We start from the raw sequence: 26354 nt of genomic DNA, 5'->3' as shown, positions 1-26354 counted from the left end.
AGAGGCAAATGAGGAGATATTTTCAATCAAAATAAATCACAAACTAAATTTTTGTACCTTATAGAGATTCAAAAAAAAATTTTATTTTTTTTTTCTTCTTCTTGTACATGGGCATGTTCTACATATTACAAAGCAGACGTGCTAGGAACTAGCTAGTGATGTAATTCTTTAGTGTTTGGTTTAACCCTGCATACCTAACTCCTGGAATACCTTGCATTATTCACTAAACTAATTATTTGGTACTTTAAGGGACTGCTATTTAAAATGGGTGTGGAGAAGATTTTTTAAATTTTGCAGTGAACCCAATACATTATTTCCAGCAAGAATAACCTCATTACTAATAGGTACTTCTGGACATTCACAAGCATCAAGATATTCAGAGTTAAAGGATGTGCAAGTTCGCAATTTGTGAAAGTTACAAAAGTTTCTGGGTAGAAAAATGTTTCTTTGCAAGGTAGGCAAATATGCTAAGATAAATAAATAAATTTAAAAAAATTTGAAAGCTTGCAGCTCTTTGATGCTGTTGTCCAGAATCTTTGTTTTAGTACATTTATATATCTATAGCTGAATAAGGTCTTCCTCCTGGGTATGTATTTTGAATAGCCTGCCTATTGCACAAGTAAAGCTCTCATTGCTAGTTGAACTGCAGTGGAAGCCTCGGAGTTTAACCAGTATTAGACCTTAGTCCTAGGTGCACTAGCATCTTCCATCTCTCCAGTCCCAAGGGTAAGGTTGGGGGACCTCTTCAAACCAGCATAGAAGAGCTCCTAGGAATTTTTATTTCTTTTGGACAATAAAGCAGACTCCATCTCCTGAACTAATTCTAAGAAAAAATTGCGAAGGAAATCTTTGTTATGTTTGCAGTTTTGGATTTTGTTTTCTCTTTTTCACTGTGCTGCCTAAAACCAAAGAACAAAATATTAGAGAATAAGAGAAAAATATGTCAGAAGCTGGACAATGAGTGATGTCATATGGTAATCTCAATAAAAACGTTAAATATTATAACCAAATCAGTTCATGAAAATAAGAAAGGCAAGTGCACATTTAATGAAGTTTAACAGAGTTTCAAAAGTTTAATCTATTTTCTGGCCAAAAATTGGATGTTCCTTATATTCAAGGGCTCTCTGAAAACAGATCTTCACTCGTCCACTCTGCAGTAAGAGAAATCTTTTTCCAGAAAACGTTCTGCTACAGAGAGGAAGAAATCTGGAGTCAGAATAAAAGTGAAAATTGTAACAAGGAGAGAATTAGTAAAAATACAAACATAATTATTTTTATGTTTTTATTTTGGAGATATTCCATATGTTCATATTAATAAAGGGCAAAACCACCAATTCAACTTGTTCATAATTATCATGCTATTTGTTTTATCATCCCCAGTTGCCATTTCCCTGACAAGACACTGCATGTCAATTAAGAAAGGTAGTCATTTCTGATGGAGTGGAATAATTTGTAACAGGAGCAAAATCTTAAACACCATGCTAAGAGTAACAAAACTCATAAGGTACCAGATGTTCATCAGTAGGCTCCCTGTGTAGTTAAACAGGATCTCATTATAAAATCAGGAAGTATGTAAATAATCCCAAAATGGTGGAAAATTTAATAAAGATAGCTCATCAACAGACTGATAGGAGTGGGAGTAATGTTATGCAAATTAGGCTCACAGTTCTTCTACATCAAAGGAACTATCAAAGCCAAATCAGAGAGGAAGGAACCATTGCCATCTGCAATTCAGATCATCACTTGTGGCCCCATCATTAAACTTAGAAAACATTGGAGCATTCTACTATTAATTCTTAACAGAAAGTGAAGCAGCAGCACTTACACTTTGGCTCACGTGCCAGAAGCTATTGAGAGCTGAGGACACCAAAGGCTTCCTGAGGCTGGGGTCTAACTTGTCAAATGACAAGACTTTCCCATTCTGGAACTGCAAAGGAGAATGGACGCATGCATTTCACCCTGCTTGCTCCTTTTCACTTGCCAGGAAAGAACAGATAATGCATATAGTGTCTTGCAGGAGTGTGTCTAAACAAGGCAGCACCTGCCCAGCCAAGTCCTCTGCCTTGTATTCCTGCTGTCCAAGAGTGCTGTCACATGGCAGAGACCTACTGCAAGCCCTGGACTTGTAGAAACCAGGGGATTAGCCCACATCATGACCCAGACCTGCCTGATGGGTAGAACACCTCAGCAAGCTGGTAAAGCATCCTACACCTTGTAAAGTGCCTAAGGTACATCAGCTGTAAAAAGATGGGAACCTAGGGAAGGAACTAACAGTTGTTTGAGTCTGCACAATCAAGCTGCTTGTGGGGTTTGACTCTCCAGTTTTGCCTCACTGCTTTTAATTTCTGCTTGTGCATTGCCATGCACCACAGGAACTATAAAAAGAAGAGAGGTATTTGTTTTGGAATGGTCCTTACTGTGCAAAGTTGGTCAGCTAGGTAGCTGGTGTGAGAGAGCCCTTCTTTGTTTCGAGAGGAGTGTGGAGTTGCTTGCCACAGGGTTTCCATTTCCTGCTGAGCGGGGCTGAGCTCTCCCTTTGTTGTTGTCCATTGCTTCATGGTATTGCACCCACACGAGACTAATGTAAGGAAGTCTTTATACTTAAGCTGCAATTGCCTCTGATTTGGCCATGAGAGAAAGTACTGATTTATGTTTTAGGGAACTAAGTCTCAATAGTGCCAATGAAAAGCGGCTAAAATGAAAGATCCATCTCTGGGATCTTTTATTAAAGGCAGAAATTGCCTCTGCCTGGAACTTTTACTGCATTTGATCTATACCTTATCAGATGCCATCTAGCTCTGCTGTAATTCAGAATCACTGGTTAAAAACTCACCAAGGAGTAGACTCCAACATCTCCTAACTCAGTCTTGAAAAAACGGTTCCAATATTAGTGGTAATCGGTGAGCAAGATCACCTCTTTATATGGTGCACCTAGAGAAGGGGCAGCAAAGGGAGGAAATCTTTACACATATGCTGTTACTTCAGGACAGATTATTTCTGGAGCTCTTTAGATGTCTTCTTTGGGCTTGCTCTCAAATTTGGCTGCTCACTGGAGAAAGACAAGGGTTACCATGAAGGCATTGTGATGGTTCCTGACCTAATGTCTCCTCAGTGTCTGGACAGCAGACCACTTAGTGAGCCTTCCTCAGCCTCTGCTCACTACTCTTCGCAGAATAGTGGCTCTCAAATTGTATCAGGCAGATCACAAGGCATCAGAAGATCATGTGAAAAAAAATGTAAAATAATAGAACAAACTGATACATTTACAGGCAAGCAGGCAAGAAAATGGGACTAAGTACTAAAATGATATTTGAAGTTTAAAATAATTCAGTTTGGTTGTAAGTGAAGAAAAGTATAGCGTCTTTGTAAGCTTGCCCATAAAGTTTTTATAAAAAGGAAAGATGAACTTTCACTTTACAAAGGTTGAAGAGACGTGGACTAGAAGATATGGATACATGATTCACAGAGATTGTTTCTGGGGTCGGAAGCATGCATCCAGCTTAGAATTCTTCTTGCATCATAGGATTTAAGCAGAGGCTGGGTCTGGTAGTACATGTGGAATTGGTAGAAAACAGCCCTTCCCCACTTACTCAACCATTAAGACAGGAAAATAAACAGCACAGCTCACTGTGAAACTGATCCGGAAGAGCACTAAAATTAGTAATGGACATTGAAAGCACCTAAACGTATGCAATCTAGGTTTGCCTATAGACAAAACTTGACTTTCAAAGCTTCAATTTAACCTCTTGTAAGGGTCCTAATGTTTGTCGTAAGGAATCCATACTTTTCTTTTTCTTCTTCTTCTACTTTTTTTTTTTTTTTTAACAAAGGAATGCACCCACAGTGGTCTACTGAAATATATATTTAAAAACAATCACAACACATACGCTCATATACCAGAAGAAGATTAGAATTCCATTTTTTAGTTCACAGGTATGTCTAACTTTCTTAAGGTTGCTGATCCAAATAACCGTATCACAGAGGAAGGTTCTGTCTGCGGTGAAATATTCATCTGTTTCTATAAGAACAGTTATATCATTGTACGCTTTATAGTGACATTGTTAAATCAATATGCAGCCATTAAAAGGGTATCAATCTTTGCATTGCCACAATTGTTCTAGATTAAAAGAAAACTTTTCACTTCAGTTAAAACTCCTTCCAAAGCAATATAGTGTAAACTGAAGAAAATATTCCAGTTTACAAAAGGAATCATTCTGGTGTAAAAATTACTGTATAAATCGACATGTTAGCACATTCAGTATTATTTTCCATGTGTAAAAATTCTTAGATAAATTCCTTTGAAGGAGAAAAGAAGCAAGTCGCACAGTGAAGAGCAAAAAGAAAAAGGCAAGCTGAGAAAGAGAAGAGAAAAGAGAAAAGAGAAGAGAAGAGAAGAGAAGAGAAGAGAAAAGAAAAGAAAAGAAAAGAAAAGAAAAGAAAAGAAAAGAAAAGAAAAGAAAAGAAAAGAAAAGAAAAGAAAAGAAAAGAAAAGAAAAGAAAAGAAAAGAAAAGAAAAGAAAAGAAAAATAAGAGGAGTCACTGTTGAACTTCATGCTGCTATTTGACATGAACAAGGAAAGGCTCTCTGCTAGAACCACCATTTTCTTATCTACTCGATTTATTAGCAATTTGAAAGAGAGTGACTCGTAAAATGTAAATATTCATAAATGACTTAGATTAATGCATGTGCAGGGAGGTCTAGATTTTTTAATTATGCATTTCATTCTGCACAGTTAAAGGTCTGGAAGGTACCTTAAGAGGTTATCCAATTTAGAGCACTACCTCAAGGCAGGGAGACCTAAATCTATTTCATTTCTTACATTTATTTGTCTAACCTTTTCCTAAATTTATATATTTTTGGAATAATGGATTTGTGTCCATACATTAGCTTTCTCTCTCTCTTTCTGTCTCTCTCTTTTGGTATTAATTTCTAAACTTTTTTATTGTGTTACTATTATCACATCAGAACTAAAAAAATAAACCTTTACTCCCCCACCAACGTTAATGCAATAAACCCCCACTTTTGTGCAAGTATAAGATAAGGATATTATAAAGGTGCAAAAATGTATTTGCTACATGATCTTTTTAGATGGATTGATCGCAACTCACAGTTTAGACTAAAATAAGATTACACCACCAATGTATTTACTACTAATACTAGAACTTACAATATTATTGGATAAATACACAGGAAATCCCCATCTTGAGAAGAACTAAGAAATCTGATCAGCTTTTCATACATTATCTGATACAAAAGTTAAAGAAGCAACCGAGTCCAGAAAAAAATAACAAAATTGTTTAGAAGCATAAAAGACATAAACATAGGTATGCATAGAAATGATTAAGACCATTTAATATAGAGAGAACGATAACTGCAAAATATGGTCCAAGTTTAATCTGGTAAATGGAAGAGAGATTACGGATTTACTCCTCTCCTGTTTTCCGTAATTCAAAAGGGAAAGGAAATAACTTATTTAATTAAAAAGCAGTATGGTCAAATCCAATCAAAAGAAATAATTTATGGACCTCATAACATTCTAAAATAGTATTTTTGCTGTCATGATGTTCTGAGGATGTAAGAGAAACTAAATTTATAGCGTGAAGAAAGTCTTAAAAAAAAAAAAAGTGAAGGCATATAAGACTACTTCAGTTGGTTTGAAGAATGTGCGTGTCTAAAACCTTGTCTGGCTTTTCCAGTTATACCAGCTCATCTGATCAAAGATACCAGCTTTTCCTACCGAGTTTTCCAATTGGCTTCCTTTCACCTACAGGTACAATAGTCAAAATGTGAATATTTTTTACAGGATAGTGATACTTGTGTTTTAGGATTTATGATAGCAGTATAAGACTATTGGTAAAGCTATTTATTTCTCTCCGGCATTCAGTATGTATTGCCATCTGAAACAAGACAGAGGATGACATTACAGATCAGTATTTTCACTCTTCATGGCAAATGGATTGCTTAGTGAATAGAGAAGAAACCTTCCATTGTGATCAAACTGCTTACACTTTCAAAGTCAGCAGTCACTGAAAAAAACAGGCAACTCTGTAATTTAAAACCATTTGTTTTATGGAAAATACGAATATCAGTACTTATTCAGCTCATTCAGTTAGTCTGTTATGAAAAGACTATTGACAGCTTTCTGAAGCAGTTGTGCATCTCCATGACTGGTCTTCAGCTTCAGCTGCCACCTTATTCCTCCACAGATAACACTTGGAGTATAGTTTTGTTTTGTTTATTCATAGTGTTCTGACTGGCCTTGTTCACAAAACCTCAATATTAATAAAAGCAAAGTTTCACTCTTTGGAATGTTTTTAATATTCAGTTTATTACCTAATTTATAATAATCTAAAAATCTTAGATATGAAAATATTAATATGCTTAAATATATGAAAATATTAATGGGATATAACTATTTTCTGAAGACCATTTATAAATAAAAATATTGTTGTTGAATCAATGGGAAACAATAATGTTTCTAAATATATTTCAAGGAATGAATGTGTCCCATGAATGAATGATGATGGAGTGAATTCATTTCATTATGTATGAAAAAGAAGAAAACTAGTTTTGAATACTGCCAAAGAAATCACAATTGAAGAGAACTGTTGGCTTTAAGATAGTACAGAAAAAGTGGCATAAAAGGAGCAAGTGCCAGATTACTCTTACTGTAGTTAAAAAAAAAAAAAAAAAGGAACATAATTCTAAAAAATTATGTGTATATATTTATTGATATATATAGAAAACTATTTTAAATCTTTCATTGCTTTTCTTGACATTGTCCTTAAGGAAAACACCTAAAAAAGCCCACCATATATCTTGAAAAGTTAATAAAAGTGTCTCCATCTTTGGATGTTACATATCACAAATTTAAAACAGAAAGGTTGTGTTAAATAGTAGCTATATTTTTCAAATACAGCACAAGATATGACAGTGGAAAATGAAATCCACAATGATGCAAAGAATTTGAGAGCTTGTGAATAACTGTAATCCGTTTAATAAATGATACAATGGAGTGAAATGGTCAGAAATGCAATTTTTTTTCACCTCAAAAGGATAAAGCTACATGCTTGCTCCCTTGAATTCTGTAAAATATGACAAAAAGTAAGCCAGAGAATTAAAAATAAAAATAAAAAATAAAAAATAAAAAATAAAAATAAAAATAAAAATAAAAAATAAAAATAAAAATAAAAATAAAAATAAAAATAAAAATAAAGAATTATTAACCATTTTATTATGTAAGTTCTACGGAATCTGGAATGGTCCCAGTCAACCAGAAGCCAGCACATGTTGTCCCAGTTTTCAAGAAGGGCAACAAAGAAGACACTGGTAATTACAAGTCTGTCAGTCTAACTTCAGTGCCTGGTAAAATTATGGAGAAGATTATTCTGGGATTTTCAAAAAAAACACCTGAAAGACAATGCAGTCATCAGTCATGGCCAATGACAACGAGGGGAAAGGCCTGTTTAATGAACTTAATTTCCATTTATGACAAGGTTACCCACCTAGTTGACCAAGAGAAGCAAGTTGTTGTGATCTTTTTGGATTTCAGTAAAGTTTTTGATACTGTTTCTCACAGTATCCTTCTAAACAAAATGTCAGCATACAGCTAGAAAAATACATAATATGATGGGTTAACAGTTGGATGATGGGTTGTGCTCAAAGGCGTAAATGGGATTACATCAGGCCGGTGACCAGTCACTAGTGGGGTTCCCAAGGAGTATATATTAGGTCAGTTCTTTTCAATGTCTTTATAAATGACCTGGATGTAGGACTTGAAGGTATACTAAGTAAGTTTGCAGATGACACTAAATTAGGAGGAGCTGGTGATTCCCTCAAGAGCAAAGAATCCTTGCAGAGAGATCTTAACTAATTAGAAGGCTGGCCAATCACTAACTGCATGAAATTTAGCAAGACTAAGTGACGAATTCTGCACCTGGGACAGGGCAACCCTGGCTATATGTATGGTCTGGGAGGTGAAAGGCTGGAGAGCAGCCCCACAGAAAGGAATCTGGGGAGTCTGACAGCAAGTTGTACATGTGTCAACATGAGTCTACCCGTGGCAGAGAGGCTGGAATTAAATGATCTTTAAGCTCCCTTACAACCCAAACTATCCTGTGATTCTGTAAACCATGTGCTCTGGCAGCCAAAAGGGCCAACAGGGTAAATCAGGCACGGCACTGCTAGCTGGTCGAGGGAAGGGATTGTCCCACTCTGCTCTGCGCTGGTACAGCCTCACCTCAAGTACTGTGTGCAGTTTGGGGCACCACAGTATAAAAAGGACATAAATCTATTAGAGAGCATCCAAAGGAGGGCTATGAAGATGGTGAAGGTTCTAGAGGGCAAGATGTACGAGTGGCTGAGGTCCCTTGGTTTTTTCAGCCCACAGCAGAGCAGGCTGAGGGGAGGCCTCATGGCGGCCTGCAGCTCCCTCACAAGGGGAGCGGAGGGGCAGGTGCTGAGCTCTGCTCTCTGGGGACAGCGACAGGACTCGAGGGAACGGCATGGAGCTGGGACAGGGGAGGATCAGGCTGGGTGTTAGGAAAGGGTTCTTCACTGAGAGGTTGGTGGGGCACTGGAACAGGCTCCACAGGGAAGCAGCCATGGCACCGAGCCTGACAGAGTTGAAGAAGTGTTTGTACGATACTCTCAGACACCTGGTCTGATTTTTGGTTGGTCCTGTGTGAAACCAGGAGTTGGACTCAATGATCCTTGTGGGTCCCTTTCAACTCAGGATATTCTATGATCTATGATTCTAAGTTAGTGTAGGCTCTAATTACTCATGGGTGGACATTTGGTAGTGAAAATAGCATCACAGTAGATCTTTTCCTCCAGGTATCACAGTTGTAGCTTACTGTAGCTTCTTATAACCTAATACAATCTTCATTTGTAAGAAATTATTTTTGTGGAATTTTGGATTTGTCAGATTTGTGCAAGGCTTTTGATATTTATCCCTGCTAAAAAGCACAATCAGTTAAATCAGAAATCATACTTCTAGGTGAGCTAATACTTTAATAAAACTAGTATCAACCCCATGGTGTCTGACTGGATTTGTTCTTCCCTGTAGCATAACAATAATTTTATATCGCATTGTTGTTAAATGTGACTTTTAATAATTACACAAGCTTAGAGGTCACTGTAGTTAACTGCAGAATCAGACAATAATTCAAAGTAATCAAATTCCACACAACCAAAAAAAAAAATGGAATGCAAGTGAAGTGATAAAATATAGTATGCATTGCAGCAAGTTCAGAAAAGAATTGCCTTTTTTTTTTTCTTTTTGACAAAACACAGGGGCAGGTTGTGTTAGCAGTGGTATTTATTCACGGCTCAACCCAGCAATCAAAGCCTATGAAGAATGTTTTAAATGAGCACATGGAGCTTGAAGCAACATGTTACCTGAAATAACCAAACATGGAAAAGTTGCTTTTATAATGAAATTGCTGCTTGTCACACAATCTCCATAGTGTAATGAAGATACTCAAATTTCATATTTGGCTAGAGGACACAATTTGGTCTCAATTTTTGCTGCATGCTGCAATGACAAGTACTCACATGAGCTGCTGTAGCTCCTATGGAAGACACCTTTGTGAAGCCCTTACAGATTTGGCAAATCAAAAGCTTCATAAAACTGTGCAAATCTCCAAACCTATTTGAGAAATATCTAAGTTTAGGGGACACCTGGGCCAATACACTTGGTAGGTCTCACACAGGAAATAGTTCTGTTATGAAAAAACAGTAAATAGGAATGTAATTCATGTACATGATTTGAATAGCAAAATTTAATGTAACTGTTTCGTGAGACCCAACATGCAATCGTTCATTAACAAGTATTGATCATTTAAATTTTAATGTTTAGGTTAAAAAATGTGCTTAGTAAATTAACTGAAATGAGTATCTGTATGGCATGGCACTTGCTCCCAATCTGGTTACTCTATTGTTAGAAATTTACTGTCAGAGTCATTTTGCACCTCTTATCAATACGAAGGAGATAACTGATAAAACTCTAAGGCTATCCACTAATATTGATGGCAACTGAAATGACTGGGTGTAGCCTTCTACCTGTCAAAGGATTATTTTTGGTTATTAAACTGCATCGATCGTTTTAGCAAAATGCAGGAATAGTATGTGTCCTACAAGTATGCCAAGGCCCAGAAGTTTGTGGGCATTTCCTGGGAGCGCTGCCAACTGAAAACAGCTCCTGTCCCACATATCTTCTCCTCTCTGAGAACTCGGAGGCAGGAATACAGTGTAAGCCATGCTGAGCATCTGATCTGTAAACTTGCTTCATGTACAAACCAAGCAGTCCTTTATCTATTCAGGAATGAAAGCATAGATAGATAACATCTTTGGTCTTGTGTACTCACAAAGAGACTATGGACTGGAAACACTTGGGAGCTGAAGCCCTTCTGCATTTCTATCTTCAGACACAGCAGCTGAGCCCCCGGAGGGAATGTGGAAGACCCAGCGACTGTGTAAGTCCTGAATGGTTTGCCAGTTGCTGAACATCTTCAGAAGCAACTGGCTGTAACTGGAGTTAACATGCCAATAGCAGTATGTGCTGGATACCTTTCAGGGCAAATATCAAAAACTTGCCACTGTTGTCCCCAAGAGTTCCACTCTAATTAGCTTATTCTATTGAAAATCGGAAACTGGGACTACCCGTGAAATTAGCTGCTAAATAGAAAAGAGAAGGAAGCAAGCACATGAGGAGCAAAATGCTAACAAACACTTGCATTTTGCTCAATTAGCTTACTGTGATATAATGAGGGAAGATGAATATACCAGGCAGGATGAAGGAAAATAAAAGAGGGTTTGTCTTCTAATTGAAAAATTGGAGAGGACAGAAAAAAATAAAAACAATTTATTTACTGTCCTCCGTCCACTGAACATTGCTGCAGCTGCTGCTTCTCTGCTGCTGAAAGCCAAGTGGCTGCCCAGACATGGCAAGGAATTCGACTTTCTGATCATGAATACAGGAAACAGTAGGAAACTTTGTTCCACATTGGTCAGCTCTTTCCCACTGCAGCAGCTCCTAGAAGAAGGCAAGGTTGGCAGTTCATGGCTGCGCACCCTCACAAAATTCGTGAAGACCAAGCAATGTCAGAAATGACATCTGCTGCTACTGTTTAATAGTATAACCGACTAGGATGACAATTTTGGCTGACTGGTATGAATGAATCCTTACCTGGAAGTTGACCTTCCTAAATAAAACCATTCACTTACTGATCTGAAAATATCCCATACTATGCACAGAGACAATAGTGCACAGGCAATCATGAAATACCCACAGAAAATGAAGAGTATCCTAAAATAACCAATCTGGAGAAAAAGCCTTGACAAAACCAAAAGAAGGAAGAAATCTTTAAACATGTATGTATCTAAAAATAAAGAAAGCAAATTGCAAAATGTGGCTTTGAAAGAAGAGATCAGCTGGGGCAATAGCTGGGTGGGATGGGACTAGCCATGGGTCTCAAGAAATCTCCTTGGGAATTTGGAAGCCCTATTTCTGAGCAAACCAATTCTCTCCAACTAAAATAAATCTGAGGGACCTGTTTGCACACTCTTGCCATCTAGTTAAAAATGCTTGCACCAGCACAGCAGAACAGCCTTGACTGGTACCTTGACTGAAACCCCCTTGAAAGTGGCTCTTAATGAACTCTCAAGTGAACCTGGAAAACCTCAAGGTCCAATTGTAAATCTTACCTGGCTGAAAAACTTAAACTCTTTGCCTTTCAAAGCAGTGAAGTCAGCAGGCACTGAATGCATTCAGGGAGAACTATGAAGATGTGAAGATTTCAGTCATACAAAACCAACAAACTTACACGTTACACAAGCTGCTATGAAAGCTAACTGCCTAGCACCAGATACAAAAGTATTGTAAATATGTATGTATATATATTAAATTGGCAGATTTAAATGACTCAAACTGCAATTCAGTTCTGTGCATAGAAAAGGAACTATGCATTTTTGGTTTGTTTGTTGCATAAGCAATTACTCAAATTTCTTCAAACCCTGTGAGAAGATACTGATTGACAGAAGTGATACAGACATAGGCATCCAAGATGCTTTCCAATCTGGGCAACTCTAAACCAGCATGCTGATGAAGTTACATGAATACGAGTACACAAGCAGCAGAACTGATTTAAATGCCTTCTTCTAAGAGATAATTCTTGAAGCAGGATGCCATTTGTTTTAAGCTTCACTTTTGATTGACTTTTCACTTTGTCTAAGTTCATAGATTACAATTCTATTTTATGCATGGCTCTTATGTGCTGCTCTATGTCTGCTCTAGCACATTATTTCGACAATTGATTGCAGACAAGCCAGTAAAATTAACTAACTGTTAAAGCAGAAGGATGATTCTCTATTAGACTTAATATTGCTTTGATACTAAGTGAACAGTTTTCTCATAGGTGTAGTATAGGGTGTGTCTAAATGCTTGGTATAAGAAAGCGACACAACATAAGGCTGTCTGCTGATCTGTTGGCAATGACTAGCATAATTGCTTAGATTAATTGGTGAGCTATTTTTTGAGCCTCCATCACCATGAGACACAGCAGTGCCGTTTAACAGTATGTACAGCATGTAATCAAATGGTACGTTCAGAACCATGAAAATGATCTGACACAAGTCATGAGGTTGCACAGGTCAGTTACCTAGTTTAGAAAGACAAAACGAAAAGAGCAACATTCTGGAAGGCCAAGAAGGAAATACGTAGTGTTAGGCTGTTTATGCTTTCTGAAGTGCAACCAACAGCTATTACATCTTTTTTCTCTGAAGTCAGCCACACGAAGTCCTCATTGTTTCAGTTGGAGCCCAAATTCTTTTTTTTTTTTTTTAAATTTTAATTCTTAATAATTCTTAATTTAAACTTATGAAGACTTGCAACAGGATGTTTTTTCTTGTAAGGATTAATGTGTGAAACAGTGCACGGTGGAATTAAAGAAGAAGAGGATAGTGTTGAATTATTCTCTGAGATTTTTTCATAGAATGCTGCTAAAGTTAAAGAAAGACTGAGTAGACATCTTTAACTCTTCATCAGTTAAGATGAACACATGTAGTGTTGCCAGTCTCTTTAACCAGGAAAAACAAAACAAAACAACAACAACAACAAAAAATCCTACATCTCTCTTAGCTGGAAGCACACCCTAATCAAAGCATAGACTTTGAGAGTTCAGGGACGAAAACACTGGTATAAAAGTGTTAAATGATCAAGAATATGTAATTTGACCTGTTGTTCTGTTCAGGAAAATTGTTTTACAAGCAGGTTATGCCATCTTGAGAATAACTGATTAAAATAGGGAAGTAACCCAATTATAGAGTCTTTAGCATGCATTGTCCTACTATTAGGGTTTCTGAATATAGAATCATAGAATCATACAACATCCCGAGTTGGAAGGGACCCATAAGGATCAGAGTCCAACTCCTGGCACCACACAGGTCTACCCCAAAACTCAGACCATATGACTAAGAGCACAGTCCAATCTCTTCTTAAATTCAGACAGGCTTGGTGCAGTGACTACTTCCCTGGGGAGCCTGTTCCAGTGTGCGACCACCCTCTCAGTGAAGAACCTCTTCCTGATGTCTAGCCTAAACCTCCCCTGTTGCAGCTTGACGCCATTCCTGTGGGTCCTATCACTGGTAACTAAAGAGAATGGATCGCCTCCACTCCCCCTCGTGAGGAAGCTGTAGACCGCGATGAGGTCCCCCCTCAGCCTCCTCTTTTCCAGGCTGAACAGCCCAAGTGACCTCAGCCGCTCCTCATACGTCTTCCCCTCTAGGCCCTTCACCATCTTTGTAGTCCTCCTCTGGACACTCTCCAACAGTGACCATGGACATGATCCAGCTGGACTGTGGTCTTACATTGAATGTGCATGTTGTTTTCAGCCAGGCATCATTAAGTTCAATTTTCAGCAGGTCTCTGAAGCACTGCACACATTTCTGCCTAGGAAATCTTAGACATGTAGGAAAATACTCTTTGAAAGCTCAGTGTAGCTTAGATTGTAATGCCAGTGATAGAAAATCTGAAATTAGGGTTTGCCTGTGTGTGTCCATTTACATATATGCACGCCTCCTTATGGTGAGAAAATGCATTTTTGAAGATGTGGACAGCGAAGGCAGTGGAATGACTTGTCTGAGACGCAGCCGAGCGGTTCAGCCACCAATAACTGTACAATAATGTAGAATTACGAGTGCCTAAGTGTAAAAAGAAAAACCAACACTTCATTAGGCTGAGGTTAGTCAACAGATGGCGTATAGACCACCAATAGTCTATAAAATATCAGACGGGTGGTGTAATTTCTACACATAACAGAAGTGTCCTTGACATTGACGAGTCAGTACATGCCATGTAGCAGAACTGGGAGCTGGATTTTTATAGAGATATCACATCATTGAAATGGTGAGAATTAAAAACACACACACACGAAACAACAACAACTGTGGTTTGGTTATAAATAAAATCAGGATGCTTAACTTTTTTGGTAAATGGCATGCAAAAACGCACAAGTAGGTCTGTAGGTTATTAAAAAACTGCTTGATTCTTTGCTTAAGATTTGACAGTCACGACCACATGAGCAGGAAAACTTTAGCTGTAGTAACCACCAAACCCTGCCTTTACATAGTTTTTGACCTAAGTGCGCTAAGCCTCTCTTTGCAGGCACTAAGCCGTGAAGCGTTATGTCCTGATGTGTGCTGGCAGTGCTGCTCTAAGTTTACAACAAATGTAAGAATGCAAAAGGCCTTACGAGTGGAAGTATGTGGAAAATATTTTCAAGGAGACTGGCGATATTTTATAGAGCTGATAGTCAGTTTATCCACTATCAGATACTAAAAAATTAACTGTTTTTCAGAAAAGCAGAAAAACTGATGAAAAGTCAAAGGCAGAAGTTTCAAAAGCTGATGGAACTCATATAATGAAATGAGAACTTGGTTTTATAGCGTAAGGAAAGGGAACATGTAGATTCAATAGTGCTCGAGACAACTGCAGTGCACTTTCAAAAAGACACGGATGCTTCTGCAGAAAAGGGGGAGATAATAATCATAACTGCTGGAAAATGCCTCGGTGCTACTTTACAGATAACAGAGATGTATCTTGTGCTTGAAGGATAATTTGAAGTTGACAAATGTTGCTATAACACAAGCACAATGCAGATTAGAATCCAGATAGCAACTTGGAGGTGGTACACATTAATAACTTCGGTTGCTTTCCTCAACTACTACAAACTTAAAAGAAGCCTCGTCATCTTGGAAGTGCAGCAGCAACTGGTACGGCATTCTCTAGTAGTTACCACAAATGCTTCTGCCTTGTTTTATACATTTGTTTGGAACTCCCTGAAAGTCTGCTGCAGAAAAATAATGTTTGTAAGAAGCAGTTCTTGCAGCCTGGCTAGGTTGAAGTGAAGTCGACGTATATTTTCTCTTAAAGAGCTGTCCATGTCCCTCACACTTTTATGTTCTATGTATTAGCTTGTGAGATAAATGTGGATGGTAGAGCTTGTGAACAACTATGGGAAGTGAACTCTAACGTAAAAACCTGGCTGTTGGCTCTTTTTTTTCCTTCCCTTAATTGAAGGTTTTTTTGGTTTTGAGCAATGAGACAAATCAGTTTGACCACCCAGAGAGATCAGTATCCTGTCTGATGCTCATCCAAACTAAGGAGTTTCTAGTTCACTTCTCCTGAAAACTTACAAATGTTGGTGATTTTAAATCAAGCTGTTGCCCCGCTTTCTTCATTGTCTTACCAAATGAGGCAATTCTTTTTCTTCATTAAGTGGACAGCAAATGGTGTAGGAAAAGAACTTGACCAGTAACCAGTCTGCATATGCTTTTAGGGATGAAACATGAGGTGACATGTGGCACTTCTCAGCCTGTATACTGAAGGCTAGACATGGCACAAGCTTCTTTACTCACAATAGATCTCTTTGCCTGGAATAAAGATCTTTGTGCATTGATATACTGGTTTTAGAGTGACTGTTCAGCCCAAGTAAGACTCCACACAAAGAAACATAAAGGACAAACAAATCAAACAACAATTCTTTGAGAGTATTTATCTTTCCCAGGTGTAAAACTTTTTGAACAATTTACTTTCATAAAATTAAATAACTTCTACATATATATAAAGTAGGTATAGAAGTTAAGCATGATTTCAACATCTTCAGTTTTTAAAGCTCCTGGTGAGCAATTGAACAAAACAAACATTTTAATTTGAATCTCAGCCTTACAAGTGCTGATATTTAGCAGGTTGCAGTACCCTTAAAGTATCTCTTTTGTGAATAAGAGTATTTCTCCTTAACTGCATTTAACACTCTAATTGGTGCAAAAACATTTGTAGACTGAAAAAATCTGAGACAAGCGAAGTAGGAGCTGAGGATGGAGAACAATGCTATCCTCCAATGCCAGGCTTCCAAAGTAGGCAAACTTGCACAACTTTTCAATATGCAATTTTCTCCACATAGAAGATTTATACCTTCTTTAAAATTTTGTTTTTACCCCCGCTTTTATGCCTCAAATGATCAAGAGCAACTGGACTAAGGAACTTGATTCCCTAATGTCAAAATATTAAATCTGAGATCTAAAGTGGATACCTGTGAATTAAATCTTTGCTTTATTACAAGAGTTAAGTGACTTGGTCATAATGTCATTTTCCTATATTTGTCTATTTATTATAAATTATCCTTCAGTAAATGTTGCATCATGAATGTGACTGTAACAACTGTACTACAGTCCCTTTGAATGCTGCAAAGGACATGAATTTATTTGGCTGTTCAAGGGGTTTCCCTGTATGGACCATTTCTGGTGCAGGTAAAGAACTTGAATTCTCAGCTATTTGATCTCAATCAATGCACGGAACTAAATCCTTGGAGCTGGGAACCACTCCCTATTCTCTTAGTTTTGTATTGATGAGAGGCTCTTCCAGCAGGAGACATGGCTCAGGGCATCCATGTATTAAAGAAAAACAAAAGCATCATCACCTGCAATTCAGCAGATTGAGGAGACAGGGGAAAGGAAAAAAAATCAGTCACACAGCCTGAAAAATTTTTCAAACGAACCTTGGCTTTTTAGCAGCCACTGACAATCAATTGTGCAGTATGCTGGATGAGCGACTAGGTGGAAACAAGTGGTCAATATCTCATTTTCAACAGCTGTTGCACAGACCAGTCTTCTAAAGCTAACACTGGCAATAACTGGTTACAAGTGGCAATCAGTAAACTTGAAACCTGTGACCTTGCTCCTGCTTCTACAATTATTACTTCAACTACTAAATTGCACCGCTGAACAAGGTATCATTCTTAATTTAAAACTGAAAACAAATCATCTTGAGCACTATCTTGTTCTCAAGTCACCAAAAACTTGAATTATGGAAGTTCCAGGAGACCTTTATTTTCTTTACTCATTATATTAAGCCTTTTCATTCACCTATCCCATTTTCTCTCATTCTCATACAATTTCCTCAGTGCTGATGTAAAATACCCTACTCCTACTTCCAGGTCAGGCTACTGCTCACTAAAGAGCAGCAGCACTTGTTCCAGTTGTTTTATTGCTAGGTGGTTGCTGCTAGGCCAGCTAGAAAGGAATTCACATTGCAACCACTTCTGCCAGTGGGGTGCTAATTTGGAACTCTTTCCTGTGCCCACTGTCTGAAAGAAAAACATTAAAAAAATCTTTTCAGTCAAACTAATCTCGTCTCTGTAAGAGAAATTAGGGCAAGGGTAGTCACACAAAAGCTTTTTCATCAAGCTGCACGACTTTGACCAAACACAAACCTTGGGAAAATGACTTCCACATCATCTGACTTCGATAAACCAACAGAACCACGTTTTTTCTTGCAGTTACCTTTGCTTCTAACGCTCACGGAAGGTTCAGGAGTTCAATTCTTGCAGCTGTACCGCTTCTCAGCTATGCTCTGCAATGTTTCTGACCATTCAGCTATGACCATTTCAACCACACTCTGCAGTGTTTCTGACCACTGACCATGAGCTTTTGAGATGTTATTTGGCTGTATAAGTTTGTGAAACTGCTCAGCTGCCTTCTTCACCACTCTCTCTTCAGCCCTGCCTTCATGTTATTCTGATAGGCTAACACAAGAAGCACGATTGTGCTAGGACGTGCTTGAACCGAGCACCCGATTGCACTTTCTATCATGAACCACTGGCTTATTTTTTGTTCGTTGGGCTGCTGCACGATAGAAAACGCTTCAAAGCTTCCCCGAAATCACTGAAAAAAAAATAAAATTAAAAATAGTTACTATCGTTGTTTGAACGCACAGTAGTTAGAATCTAACATAGCAGAAGATAAAATAATTACAATCATTGTTTGAACGCACAATAGTTAGAATGTCATGCAGCAGACAATGCCTCAATATCTTTTAAAGGCACTCCTCCGGGGGGAAAAAAACAAGGTTTATCCTTATTTTTCCCCAAATCTAGCAGGGAGCCCCCAGCCCCTCCTCCTCACACCCCACAGCCCTCCTCAGAGCCCCCCTCTCAGAGACCCCCCCGCGGGCTCTCCCGGCCCCGCGCCGCAGCCAATAGGGTGCGGGCTCGGCGGGAGCCGTGACGTCATGCGCCGCGCCGCCCCGCCCCCTGCCGAGCAGCGGCGGAGGCAGCCGGAGAATCCCGAACGCCCCCTCCCTCCCTCCCTCCCCGCTCCCCCCCCGCCCCCCAAACAAGATGGAGGCCGGCGGCTGCTGCGGGCACCGGCACTAGCGCGGCCGCCGCTCCTCCGCCTCGCGCGGGGGGGGGGGGAAGAAATAATAAATAAAAGAAAAGGGCAAAAAGGCTGGAAGCGTCTCCCTCCTTCCTCCTCCTCCTCCTCCCACCGGCTCCTCGCTGCGCTGACTGCTGGCCCTCCCCATGCCGTCGTCGTCGCCCTCCTCCTCCTCCTCCTCCTCCTCCTCCTCCTCCTCCCGCAATTGTCTGCGCTCCGGCTCCGTGCATGCCCGCGCCGCCTCCTAGGTGGCTGCGGGGGGTGGGCGCTCCCGGCGCTGCCATTCCGCGCATACCTCCATGTCCCTGCGCCCGCCGTGGCCGCCCGCAGCCGCGCACTGCTCGCCCGCTCGCTCCGGCTGCCGCCCTGAGAGCCGCGCCCGCCCGGGGCTGAAGCCGGGGGCGGCGGCGCCGGGGCCGGGGGGTCTCGCCCCGAGGAGCCGCCGCACGCCGCAGCCATGAGCAGCGCCGCCGCCACCGCCGCCGCCTCCTCCTCCACCGCCGCCGCCACCGCCACCCCCGGCAGCGGCGCCGGGGAAGGGGCCGAGGAGGCGGCCAAGGACTCGGCGGACATCGCGGCGTTCTTCCGATCCGGTGAGTGCGGAGCGGGGCGGGGGGGGGGTGTGGGGGTGAAGCGACATCTTCCCCCCGGGGAGCGGGGGCGAGGGGAGCCGGCTTTGTCAGGTGGCCCCGGGGCGGGCTGGCCAGGTGGGAGCCGCCGGGCTGAGCGCGGCCGGCTCGGCAGTGTCCATCTTGCCGCCTCCTCCTCCTCCTCCTCGGCGGGGCCCGGCGGCGGACAACGGCGCTGCTGCGGGCTGGACGCGGCCCGGCCGCCGGGGCTGGGTCGGGAGCCGCCGCCGGTGACAGGTGCGGCTGCCGGTACCGGGCGGCGGCACCTGGCTGCCGGCGGGGAGGAAGATGAGGAGGAGGAAGAGGAGAGCGGGAGCCGAGGCAGCGGCGTGCCGCAGGGCTGCGGGCAGCGCGGCGGCCGGGGAGAGATGACGGCGCTCCGCAAGGCACCGCGGGCGGTGGTAGCGGGGAGGCGGCCGCAAGCCGCCCCCGGGGCTCCCCGGCCGGGGCTCCCGAGGGGGGCACCGGGGAGGGGGCGGCGGCGCTGACAGGCCGTCGGGGTGCAACATGGAGGCCGCCACCGCCGCCCCGCCGCCCGCACCGTGCCCCCGGTAATGGCGGCGGGGAGGGGGCGGCGGCGGCCGAGTCTCCCTCCGCTGCTCGGGGCCCTTCCCCGGGCGGCGGCTGCTTCTCGTCCTCCTCCTCTTCCTCCTCCTCTTCCTCGCCGCCGGCGGCTCCTCGTCCCCCCGGGCACCCCCGGGCGGGGCGGGCGGGCCGGGCGGGCCGGGCGCTTGCTCCCTTGGGCTGCCTAAAAAGGAGCGGCGTGAGAGGAAAATGCAGACTCACCGCCGGGAAAGATGAAGGGGGATTGCCGGTTTTGCGTGTGAAAAATAACAATAAATAATAAAACCGATGGCAGTAAGAACAATGCTGACGAAGGCTGCGTTAATGGGGGGTTTTTAAGGAAAGTCGGTGAGGGAGGTGGGAAGCGGCACAATCGGTGCTTCTGGTGGCCGGTGCTCGCCGCTGGACGTGCTGGGCTTCATGGGGATGAAGGAGGAGGTGTGATTCACGGCAGGCATCCCTGAAGCGGGGTTCAGAGCCGCTTCTGCGTGGACAGATGGACCGAGCAGCGGGTCAAGGCTCTGAGGGGCCTGGTGCTTCCCAGAAACCTGTTTCGCGTGACAGCGTCGAGCGCGAAACTCATTGTCAAGATGCTGGCCGTGGTGGGTTGTGTCGTGGACGAAGGACTGATCTGAGCTTTGCCGTTCTTAAAACGTGATTTTTACACTAAAATCAAAATAATGGGTTCCAATAGTAGGCTTGCGTAGTTACAAATAGGTACGTGTTGTGTAGTAATCTGGCAGCTCTGGACGACCCAGCCAGCTGTATTAGTAGTCATCCTCCACATTGGTGTGTGGGTAGGGGAATGACACAGACTTGATAAGCTCGTAAGTGGTGCTGCGATGACTTCTGATGCTGATAGCTTCTGATAGTAGGGGAGTTGCACCGAGCTTAGTCTTGCAGCAGCTGAAAATCTGAAAGCAGTAGAAAAAGACATCACATGTTTATTGAGGAACTCTTTTATAATATTTAACAACATTTCTGTATTTATGCATGGAGGTGATCTGGTTCAGCCAGAGCAGTGTCACACACTGGAAAAGGTTCTGGCATCTCTGTACGTGTTCGGTATTGGGAAGAGTTCATTAAACTCTGCACCCCTACATGATCTAGTCTTCTATAAGAAAAGATCTCGGTGCTTCCCTTTGTTTGGACAGGAGGTACAATTATTTTTTTTTATTTCAGTGAAACACAATGGACACAGCAATCAATGAACAAGCACAAAGCTTAGTTTGGTGTACGTGGGAGCAGACAAAATATTTTTCTCTTTACAGTATTTACAATGACAAATGCTTCCTTTTTCCTGTCACTTGCAGAGAATGTCAGCAAAGCTGTAGCTGTTACTTAAAAGAGAAAATGAGTAAAAATGTTACAGTGTTTTCCAGGAGAGGGGAAAAAAACCAACCAAAAACAAATGAAAACCACAGTGCCTAAACAATCAGTTCTAATCTTAGGCTAGTTAAATTGGTCAGTTGTACAGCCAGGGGGGTTGTTAGCTTTCCTCCTGTCCTTTTGAAAGACAAAGCCTGAAGCAGAACTGAAGTAGCCTGAAGAACAGAATTTCAGCATTTGGAAGATGTTTTATTAGGATATTGAACAATGGCCATGTTCACTTGAAATGTGCATGTTTCCAGTTTCTGCTTTGGTTATGTAAATGTAAACTCCCTCTGAGTTGTTGTGGAAATTGGTTGCAACTGAAACACAAAGAAATGTTACTGAAGGAAGAAGCTGGACTGGAAGTGAGGTGGTAGTATGAAAACATAAAGATGATGTGTCTTGAATTTCAATTTAAAATTAGATGTATCAGAGTTGGAAGCAATAGAGGCAGCTTACTTGTTATGTATTTGCTATCCAAATCTTATTAATTGAAGATAAAAAGGCGAGAGCACCTTGTTAGATCTGTCACCTTCTTTGTGGCACGATTAAGAGTGAAACCGCTAAGAAGCAGAGATGGTGCCAAGCAAAGCGATTACATTTAGACTGAGAAAACACAGTGGTTGTAGGAAGTGCCTTTCTGTGCTATATGTAAACTGGAGATTAGAGATGACAGTGTAACTGATGGAGAGGATATGTTTGGAGCTGAAGATGTAAAGACAAGTGTCCCTTTTTGTCTAATTAAAGTTGTGCGACTTGAAATGATGAATAAAATCTCTTAGTCTGCAGTTTTGTTTTCTAATTCTAAGAGTCTGGGTAGCAGGGTATCGATGCATGTGTTAAGTATACAAGATCTATTCTGTGTCAAAGTATTAAGTAAAAAGCTCTCGAAATGTATTCAAAGATTCAACTAAAATTATGTGAGCATACTTTCAGGAAATAAGTGTACAAAGTGGAATTGAGAGACTATCATCAAGGCATGGCTTACAAGGCAGTAAATGTACAGAAGGCTTGTTTGTTCATCCTGTCCTTTCATTGTTACTGTTTTTAAATCTCCATCTTTAGAGCTTCAAGTCCGTAATATTTTGGGAAGGTGGTGCACCAGTCAGCTGACATCTTTGCGATGCAAGAATGAGGGCTGTCCATTTAAGTTTAATCATGCTATTATAATATCGTCCTCCAAGCCAAATGATTAATGCAAGTTAAAGTTCATTAATTTTGTTTTTAAGCGATAAGAACAAAACTTTTTTTTTTTTCCATCTAGCATCTCAGCTAAGTATAAGAGATAGTGATTGTACATTATAGTTAAATTTACCTTCCTGGGATGCTGAAGAGATCTGTGAATACCAAACAATGCAGAGAAAAAGGCTTGCAAACATTTAGGCAACTCTTAGCTAGACAATATAGCAAGTAACTTTATAAGTGACTGCAAGAAGTCTCAGTGGAAAAACAAACAAAGAAGTTGCCAACTGATAACTCTTCACTGTTTTGTGATGAAAGTGGATGTAATTATTTCCTGTATGATAAATTACATCTGAGAGCCGTCAGAGAGCTGTGCAGTAACTTCATTCATGCACGGACCGATGGTACAGTTTCTGAAGCCACTGAGGAGATTCTGATTGTTACCACTGTTTATTTCAACACTCACCACGTTTACAGAAGCAGCAAAATTTACATTCTGAGGGACCTTGCTCTGGCTAAGCCTCAGCAGTTATGCACCCTACTGACAAGACTTCCAGGGTGTCTTATTTTTCCTTTGTGTTTTTGAACATTTCTGTCTTTGCCAGATCAAATCCAAATACAACTGTCAATCATAATTCAGAACTTGATCTAGGAAAACACAAAGGTGGAGGACTTGCCGTGTTAAAAATGAGTCTCTGCAGGTGGCAGCAGTCCTTTCTCCGCAGGAGGTCTCTGAGATGGAAGAGGAGTGGGTCTGGAGGAGAATGGTGTCTGAAGCACGGGGTTTGGTGTGCCACCTCTCCCCGACGGGAAGTCGGAGAAGGAGGTGGTTGCCAGAATAGTTTTGAATGGCACTTGGTTCTAGCATTGTATGCTTACCCTTTCCTGTAGGTGCTGCTTATTGTAAGCTTAATGGTAGGAAAACTTTAAACTTTGTTTTGAGATATATGTGCCCACTAAAATGTTTATGCGAGTGTTTTGGGAAAATGGGATGCTGAATTCTATTGTGGTTATGGACATAAGGTTGAAGACTTCTGCAAGTACTAGTGGCTTGAGAGACTTTGGTCAGTCTGCCTAAGGCTTGAGTACACATCTGCCTATTGCAGTCTAGGCTGAGTAGGTAAGACCATATAGGAAGTATTAATAGCATAAAAACATTTAGTTGTTGTTTCTTCCTCTTAAATAATGAATTTTGTGGCTTGCTTAGTTTTTGTGAATAGCGCTTAAATAATAATGTAAAGATAAAAACCAAAAGATTTGTTGAGAAATGCAGGATTTCAAGTTTAAAGTGAGGAACTGTAATTTGCTTCTTCCTTGTCAGCTTGTTTTACGCAACTTTGTCTTGTTGCTTTACATTAGTGTCCTGTGTAATGGTGGCTAGGAAGGCTGTCTGTCTGTAGTAGATAATGTTAATAATGCTAGTGAAGCAAAAAAAAATCTTTTGGAAGAGGGGAAGAAAAGAGGGAGGAAAAGAAATGGAGAAAAAAGTATGCATGCTGTGCAGCAAACTTTTCCATGAATACTACTAATCAGAAACATGCTACCTTTTAGATCATGGACAAAGTAACTTTCATACTAGGCATCAAATTTTAAAACCAAGGGCAATTTTCAGCTTAAATCCATGGAGCAGAACACACAACGTGTAAAGTTCAGATAGTGGCTTTCTGCGAAGGTTTATCCATCTCCTGTTGATATGTAGTGGCTGACTTACAGTGAGCGTAGTCAGAGCTGTGGTTGTGTGGGTTACTTGGCATGGCATTTGGACTAGCTACAGAGTAGCTACAAACATCTAATAAAAATAGTCTAATAGGGAAGCCAAAAATGAAGTGTTGGCAGGGAAAACTGGTGGTACCCCACATGGCATCTCCATGCTGTTCTCTGCAAGTATTCATTCGGGGCCCTGCGGCTGTCAGGAGCTGAGGTACGTTGGGGGTTTTGTGAAGTGGTGAGGTACGCAGGGAGTATAAGCCACGAAACAAGTTGGACATTGCTTTTCATGACTCTGTTATTTTGTCCTACGAGTCGCGCTGGTCAGTGAGGAAGTTGCAGCAGCTTTGCTGTCATTAGGGCTGCCTGATTCAGGCTGGAGAAGAAGTGGGACCTCTTGTGAAGTTTTCAGTTGGATTCCACAACATGCATTTTAATAAGATGTTGGGGGAGAGAGGGAGCTGAAAAAGCTAAAAGACATAGAAATGTCACAGCTTGGTAGTTGCACGACTAAAATAATTACAGAAACAATACAATGGAGACGTTACCCTGGGAATAGTGTTGGATTGACATTTCCTGGAATAATGAGCAAGAGGACAGCACGTGTCGGTGTGAGATGCAACAGCTGCTGTGCAACTTCGTTTGGTGTGGAAGAGACAAACTTCTTGGGGTACTGAAGGATAGGGAAAGGTAGAGGTTAGGTTGTGTGTGCAAGAGAGGCAGAAGTCATGATCATTACCAAGAGGAAATAGAATTACTTGTAGCATCTGTGACAGCTGACAGTTGATAAACTAAATGCACGTTTGAAGTGGAAGGTAAATGGGAGCTAGAGAAAAGCCAGGCCAGTTCTTGAGAGGAGTAAGTTTGAGCAGGCATGAAACACTGATGTGCTCAGAACTAAGCTTAGAAAGGAGCTGACAGAATTAGAAAAGAGACTTGTTGCAGCTCAGGCTTTCCCTGTTTGCAGAGCTTCGTTGCTGTGTAGATGAGGTGGCTGGTAAACTTCTCTTAAAGAAGTGTGTTTTCTCCAGCTAGATGTGTTCTGCAGAAGCAAGTATGAAACTTCAAACTGAAATTTCACGTGGCTTCCCAAAGCTTTTCAATGTAAAATGGTTGTGAAAGTAAATAAAATCTCGACAAGGATTGAAAAGACTTTCCCTATCCCAATATAAAGAGAAAATATTACTATTTCTCTACTATTTTTCAGTTAAAAAAAATAGTTCTAGTGTGAACAAATAGGCCTCTTTAGATGCAGACAGTTTGGTCAGTTTATTAATAGGCTGAAACTGCACTGTGATTTTGCTCTGCAGCTTGAAGAAGGAGATGAGATCACTCTGAAATAGCTGTTTATGGTCAGCAAAAGCGTTAAAACAGGAAAGACATGCAAACTTTGGAAATGCCCTGGTAGGTGTGTGACATTCGTTTGAAATTAAATGATGATTTTTATGAGAACAAGGGAAAACAATTTTTCTTCTTGATGCTGTGAGAAACAAGTATTGTCTAAAAAGAAGAGGTGTATGAAAGGGCTACTGGTTAAAATGAAAAATTAAAGCCGTAGCAAGCTAATTTAAAACTAATCACTAAAATGGTTGCATACTTGGTTCTTCTCATAAAGACATTTGTTTGATTTGGAGAAGCAACTTTGTCTAACTTAACGTTTTTCTTGGTGCAGTGAAATCAAAAAGTAGATTACTGGTGAAGTAATACGCATGATCTGCAAAGCTGAGTCATGTTCCTTCAGGAAGGATACTGCTGTTTTGAGAAAACAGATCACTTTCCCAGTAGTGAGGAGGAGGAATTGAAATGACAAGGAACAACATCTCAAGTGCTTTTAGCAGTAGACACTACATTAAAGCATCTGCTTTTGAATCTCTAGAATAGCTTGGTATATTGATACACAAAGAGGAGGGTCATAAATTACTTGTGTCCACAAAGTTTTACCAAACAGTCTGTGTGGCAAGAGCCTATAGACTCAGCTTTAATGATACCAAGCCTTTTCCATTCACTTGTCTGCCAAATGGATGTTCTAACTCATCGGAAACTGGAGCTGTGGATCCCAGATGCTTGTGGTTGCACAGAGGAGATGGAGATGGCCTAATTGTCTTTGGGCATTTATTTAAAAAATAGGGCTGGTTTCCATGGTTGTTGAATGGAGTCTTGTCAAAGCAGTGTCAAATCTGTTTCATCAC

General features: G+C 41.0%; 1 protein-coding gene and 1 long non-coding RNA gene across 4 annotated transcripts in view; one reads left to right on the top strand and one right to left on the bottom strand.

Moving 5' to 3' along the window:
• Nucleotides 1-1050: 1050 nt before the first annotated feature.
• Nucleotides 1051-19139, bottom strand: LOC121065327. Of its 2 annotated transcripts, none has more exons than XR_005816994.1 (3): nucleotides 19008-19139; nucleotides 1826-1927; nucleotides 1051-1188 (listed from the first exon to the last, which is right to left on the bottom strand). It is a non-coding gene; the product is annotated as an uncharacterized LOC121065327 (long non-coding RNA). The 2 variants fall into 2 exon arrangements; XR_005816993.1 differs by lacking the exon at nucleotides 19008-19139 and adding an exon at nucleotides 17840-18444.
• A 14-nt stretch (nucleotides 19140-19153) lies between these two features.
• The window catches only part of TRIO (trio Rho guanine nucleotide exchange factor), a 248601-nt gene continuing 241400 nt past the window's right edge, over nucleotides 19154-26354 (top strand). For both annotated transcript variants that reach the window (XM_040548080.1, XM_040548081.1), the window contains exon 1: nucleotides 19154-19305. In XM_040548080.1, the coding sequence (XP_040404014.1) occupies nucleotides 19170-19305 (136 nt within the window). In that variant the 5' untranslated portion in view covers nucleotides 19154-19169. The remainder of the gene's footprint in view (nucleotides 19306-26354) is intronic.

The sequence above is a fragment of the Cygnus olor genome, chromosome 2 (assembly GCF_009769625.2).
Source record: "Cygnus olor isolate bCygOlo1 chromosome 2, bCygOlo1.pri.v2, whole genome shotgun sequence".
NCBI classification, from domain to species: Eukaryota; Metazoa; Chordata; class Aves; order Anseriformes; family Anatidae; genus Cygnus; species Cygnus olor.
The sequence above is the reverse complement of the archived record's forward strand: the minus strand, read 5'-3'. Positions and strand labels throughout refer to the sequence as shown.